This window comes from Dendrobates tinctorius, unplaced genomic scaffold, assembly GCF_039654945.1.
Source record: "Dendrobates tinctorius isolate UK_male_01 unplaced genomic scaffold, ASM3965494v1 ptg000032l, whole genome shotgun sequence".
Taxonomy (NCBI): Eukaryota; Metazoa; Chordata; class Amphibia; order Anura; family Dendrobatidae; genus Dendrobates; species Dendrobates tinctorius.
In genome coordinates, this window is record NW_027361700.1 from 7,548,666 (window position 1) to 7,554,665 (window position 6,000).

The 6,000-nt window shown below is 48.2% G+C and overlaps 1 protein-coding gene across 1 annotated transcript; it reads left to right on the forward strand.

Moving 5' to 3' along the window:
• Positions 1-1,243: 1,243 nt before the first annotated feature.
• On the forward strand, positions 1,244-4,675 carry LOC141086386 (uncharacterized). Its single transcript, XM_073572370.1, has 7 exons — positions 1,244-2,250; positions 2,336-2,480; positions 2,552-2,626; positions 2,764-2,847; positions 2,945-3,155; positions 3,354-3,510; positions 3,624-4,675. The coding sequence occupies exons 1-7, from the start codon at positions 2,093-2,095 to the stop codon at positions 4,597-4,599; spliced, it is 1,806 nt and encodes a 601-aa protein (XP_073428471.1). The 5' UTR covers positions 1,244-2,092; the 3' UTR covers positions 4,600-4,675.
• Positions 4,676-6,000: the final 1,325 nt, after the last annotated feature.

Sequence of the window (6,000 nt, forward strand, 5' to 3'; positions counted from 1 at the left end):
ATTTGTCGGATCCGTCAAAAAAACGGACGGGTGCCATCCGTTGTCATCAGTACTAAAACGGATCCGCCATCCGTCCTTTTGGCGGATTGTGACTGATGCAAAAAACTGAAGTGTGAAAGAGGCCTAAGCAGAAGATGTGAGGAGGAGGAACCAGCAAAAGATACAGTAAAGGAGTGGTCAGAAAGATAGGAGGAGAACCAGGAGAGAACGGTGTCCTTGAGGCCAATGGAACGGAGCATAGTGAGGAGGAGCTGATGATCCACCGTGTCGAATGCTGCAGAGAGATCCAAGAGAATTAGCATTGAGCAATGACCATTTGATTTAGCTGTTAGTAGATCATTAGGTAGATACATTAGGAGACCCCAATCAGAGGACCATAAAACATCCGGACTCCTTATCTATGTACTGGTCCAATATTTATGTTTCTCCCTCTCCTATATTGATAGTTCTGCTTCACGTCACTTGTCTTATCCATTGCATTTTTTCTGTGTTGTATTGTGCATAAATATGTGACTCTTCAGATTTTGTATTAGTCTAGCCTGAAGAAGAGACCTGAGTAGTCTCGAAAGCTTGCAATGTGTTACCATCTTTTCAGTTAGCCATTAAAAGGTATCATCCACTGAGGACTCTCAATTCTAAATATTTTTCTATCTACTGGCTAACACGGTACAAAAATATAAATCTTTCCTGTATCATGTGGAAAGAGTGAGTTGACAGTTTTCACCAGGTAGAAGCGCACATACGAAACTCAGAGAGAGAGCGCAAAGAGATCTGTCAACAGCTGGCGAAGGAATGTTTAAAGGTGGTGAGTATAGAAGTCGCCAACTCCACGCAGTTTGAGCAGCTGCGCCACCTAGAGTCCGAGCTCTCGGCATTCAAGGCCCTGAGACAAACGGCCGAGCACAGAGTGGATGAGCTGGAGAAAGAAGTCTTGTAGCTCAGAGATCACCTGTCAACGTAGCAAAATATTAATAAGACCCTAAGGCTACTTTCACACATCCGGTGTGTGGGGTCCGGCGGCGTGCGGCGAAAAGCCGGGCCGCCGGATCCGGCCTGCAGCCGTGACACCGGATGTGTGTGCGGCGAGACGATACGGCTCGGACATTATTAAAGGAGCCGCAGGACGAGGTGGACAGAGGCAGCCAATGAGACAGCTGCTGAAAGGGAGGTGAGGGGAGGAGAGGGGAGGAGAGGGGAGGGGAGGGGAGGGGGGTGGAGAGAGAGAGACATGGGGGGTTAACACTTAGTGTCCAGGCAAGAGAATCTCTCTCTCTTGCCGGGCACTTGTGGGGTTAACCCCACAGAGAGATCTCTCTCACCCAGACACTGTGAGTGTTAACCCCACAAGTGCCCGGCGAGAGAGATCTCTCACAAGTGTCCGGGTGACAGAGAGAGATCTCTCTCTCGCCGGGCACTTGTGGGGTTAACATTCACAGAGTCCGGGCATGCGCTGTGGAAAAAGCCGGTCCGGCGCTGGAAAAAAACGTTACATGGAACGTTTTTTCGAGACGCCGGACAGGCTGTTTTTGCCGGATCAGGCAAAAACCGGATACGCCGCATAGGTATCCGGCGCGATGCGGCAATAATGAAACTGAATGGGGGAAAAACCGGATCCGGTGGCAACCGGCGCCGGATCCGGTTTTTACACTTTTCGCCGCATCGCGCCTGATGCTGAAAACCGGATGTGTGAAAGAGGCCTAAGAGAAGATGTGAAAGTGCTCAAAGAAACTGTAAGGCCTCTTTCACACATCAGGTTTTCGCCGTCAGGCGCGATCCGGCTCTTTTGACAAAAACCGGATCCGGCGAAATGCAATGCCGGATCCGGTTCCCCCCCCCCCCATTTGCGCCAGATGGCCATGCGTTTCGTCCGGTTTTCGCCGGATCCGGCAATGTGTCGCAATCCGGCGTCTGGAAAAAACGGCTACTGTAACGTTTTTTGTCTCCGGCGAAAAAGCCGGACCCTCCGGAACCGGCGCGTCCGGCTTTTTCACACAATGAAAGTCTATGAGCGCCGCAATGCGCCGGATCCGATCCGGTTTTTTGGGTCTGAGCATGCTCAGTAGCTCTGCCCACAGCACACATATATAAAAGCATGACAGTGGGACACTCAGCCACACCCAACATGCCACCCAAGACTGGAACCAGGCGCAGGAGAAGGCAGGAGACCACTGCAGCACCACCACCACAAATGGAGCAGCAAAGGGAGAATGCCGAACAACGGGAGGGGAGTCCACCAGCAGATGAGAGACGGTAATTATCAAATCCCCATTCCTCAAAACTAGGGCCATGGAATATCAAGATATTCATTGGCCCTTTGTTTCTCTTTATTCAACAGCCGCCCAAGAGATGCAGCAGCGGCAGCACTGGCAGCACTGGCAGCAGCAGTAGCAGCAGCACCACCCACAGCCATGGAGTCTGGCCAGCAAGAGGACACCACATCTTCTTCTGGGAGCCCTCCCTCACATCGTCAGCGTTTGACGGTAAGTTTTTATTTCCAAAATCCATCATCTCTGTAATATATGTCTATTCATTGCCTTTTATTTCAAAACAGGAATCACAAGCTGAAGAGGAGCTCCCAGAAGAAGAAGAAAGGGGTGGACAGACACCTGGAGTGGGCTCACAATTGGTAAGTTTTTTTCATCAAACGCAGAAACACAACATCACACTACACACAACACATAGAAAACAATGTACCGCAGACATCACACAGCAAACAAATATGGCAACATCCAAGCACATACATTTTTTTCTTTTCTTCTCTAGTCTTCCCAATCTGGTGCTCGGCCAAGAGGTCCTCGCAGTGCCTCCCAGGGTCGTCGGCGACAGCAACGCGGCAGTCACCAGCGTGTAAGTATAATATTTAAGTTAAATTTTGGTACACTTTTTATTTCATGTCTTAAAGTGTGGTGACTAATTGTGCTATTTTTCTATTTTACTTTAACAGCCTTCACAGCGTGCTCCCGACTCTGACGGTGAGGATGGAGGAATAGATGTGGACCACCTCATCGATCTCGTCAGAGAAAGGGAGCCGCTATGGAATATGGCTGACCGCCGCCATGCTGACCTGATTGTTACCCGACGGCTCTGGGAGGAAATCTGTTCGCTCCTTGTGGACCGCTGGGAGGACCTCGATGCTCGGGCCCAGATTAAAGAGTGTAAGTATATACAGTACCGGTTGCTTGATGTAAACCAGTGTTTCCCGAACTCCAGTCCTCGTGGTCCCCACGGATCGTGTGTTCAGGATTTCTATTTACTATGGAAATCCTGAAAACATGACCCCTGGGGACCATGAGGACTGGAGTTTGGGAAACACTGATGTTGTATACTAACCACTTTGGCCTTTCTCGTTTCAGGGGACAGAATTGTGAAGCGGTGGCGGTCTGTGAGGGATCGTTTCAAGAAGGAGTTCAATAAAGAGATGCGGGCCCCGAGTGGATCTGGAGGATGCAGGAGCAAGTACAAGTACGCACGAGCCCTGTCGTTCCTCCGGGATACAATGGTCACCAGAAGGTAAATATTACACACCACATGTAAAAAAAAAATGTTTAGATGTAACAATTTTTTTTCAGCCAGGGCCATGCCATGTCACTATTTTAATTGTTTTTTTTCTCTTTATTCCACAGCACGGTGAGCATTACTCAGGAGCCTGCACGATTGGACCCTTCTGAGGCGATCCCTGAGGAGACCGGCACCGAGGGACACTTCGACCGCCCCGGTACATCTGCACCTTCCCAGCCTTCCCACACATTCGACCCATCTATCCCATCCACCAGCACAGGAGCATCGTGGCCGCCTACATTACATGAAGCTGCTGGTGAGGAGATCGCTTTCCCTTTACACCACCCTTCTGCCCCTGCCACCTCTAGTACACCTGCGGGTACTGGGCGGCAGCGGCAGAGGGGTCAGGAAAAGACTTATGCGCCAGAGTTCTTGCATCTGAATGCATCTTTCCAGAACTGTCTAAAAGTCTTGTCAGAGCAAATCTCCGCAGGCTTTCAGCAGATCAACTCCAGCATTCTGGAGGTGAAGACACTTCTGCAAACCATGCATTCAGAAGCAAGATCTTCGCCAAACCACACCTTTTTCAGGTCTGTTGTGGAGCGCATGGAAACACTCTCTCCTAGCCAGCAGATGCATGTAATGCATTCGTGCCACGGTGCTCTCCAGCACGTTACCTCCCAACCTCCTCCTCCCACCCCAGTAGTTCCTCCACCTGCACCCCCTCCAGCCACTTTCCATCCTCCCCCTCCTATTACATACCAGCCACCTCCCCAGTACCAGCAACCTCCCCAGTACCAGACATCTCCCCACTTCCAGCAACCTGCCCCGTACCAAACTCCTTCCCTGTACCAAACTCCTTCCCCATACAATTTTCCATCAACATCATCTGCTCCTACAGTCCCTGCCCAACCCTCCACTCCACCACCCACCACCTCTTCTGCCTCCCACATGTCCACCCATTCTGTAGCTTTTTCCACACCTTCACCTCTAACTGTTCCTTCCCCACCACGATCCAAGTCCTCTCTCCACACTCCCAGTGTCGAAGTGTCCCGCAGCCCCTCCAGCAGTATTTCCACCCCACACTACACCAATTTATAATGTGTGTTTTGTAATAAAAATGACTAGTTGGTTTCAAACCTTTATTAAAAAAGTTTTTTTAACTTTAAAAACAGTTTACAAAAAAAAAAAAATTTAAATAAAAGTTAAATTATCGTTTACACTGGTTGTCTGTCATTTCTTTCTGCGGCGAAATATGTTTAAAAAAAAGGTTAAATACAAAGGTAAAAAGGTATTCAAAACCAGGTATATAACTGTGGGTAAATTTTAGCTTTTTGCCACAGTTGTGTTCCTGGTTGTGTTTGAAGCAAAGTATTTCACCTAAAAAGTTGTGTTTATTGTTGGTGATTTCCTAACAATGTACACAACTTTTGTTAAAAGGTGAAATACTTTGCATAAAACACAACCAGGTACACACCTGTGGCCTAAAGGTAAAAATAGTAAGACCATGGCAAGATAGCCAACTTTGGTTGGCAAAGGTATATACTGTTGGTACAGAAGGTACACAAGTTTGGTTAAGGGCACAAATCTTTCACACTCTGTCATCCTGCCAGTGTACTCTGCCTTGAGGTGACATAAAGTATAGTGCAAAATTGTCCCTCATTACTGAAACCGTCACAGAACTTCTAGTGGTAATGTCATGGTAATCTTGCAAGGTGGTTTCTTCAGAGGTGTCCTCAATGGAAATGGGTTCCTTGCAGATAACAAAATTGTGGAGTACCACGCAAGCTTTGATCACCTCGTCCACAGTTTCTGTCTTGAGGTTGATTGCAGTCAATAGGACCCGCCATTTGGCTGTCAGAATACCAAAGGTACATTCAACCATTCTTCTTGCTCTTGTGAGGCGGTAATTAAAAATGTGTTTTGTTCTTGACAATCCTCTGCTACCGTACGGTTTCAAAAGGTGTTCTGACAGCTGGAAGGCTTCATCCCCTACACAGACAAATGGCATAGGTGGACCAGATGTTTGCGGCAGCGGTCTAGGGGATGGGAACTGGAAGGTGTTTCCATACAGTTTACGCCCCATGGCAGACAGTTTGAAAACTTGAGAGTCATTGGAGCGGCCGTAGGCCCCAATATCAACAGCAATAAATTTGTATTCCGCGTCAGCGATGGCCATGAGGACAATTGAAAAATATTTCTTGTAATTATTCCGATACCGATCCGGCTGGCTTTACAATGCGGATATGTTTCCCGTCCACAGCGCCCAAGCAGTTCGGAAACTGACATATCTGTTGAAACTTTTCTGAAATTTCAATCCACCTCTCTGTTGTGGGCTCTGGTAAAAACTCTTCAGCTAAGGAGTCCCACAGTGCACGGCATGTGTGCTTCACTATTCCAGATATGGTGGAAATCCCGAGTCTGTACTGGAAATGCAGTGACGAAAGGGATTCTCCAGTTGCAAGAAATCTGTGGGGAATTAAAAAACAATCAATTAGTTTA

Coding starts and splice junctions, on each gene's coding strand:
- LOC141086386 (XM_073572370.1), top strand. CDS start 2,093: ATGACAGTGGGACACTCAGCCACACCCAACATGCCACCCAAGACTGGA. Junction 2,481..2,551: donor CACATCGTCAGCGTTTGACG/GTAAGTTTTTAT, acceptor ATTTCAAAACAG/GAATCACAAGCTGAAGAGGA. Junction 3,511..3,623: donor GATACAATGGTCACCAGAAG/GTAAATATTACA, acceptor TTTATTCCACAG/CACGGTGAGCATTACTCAGG.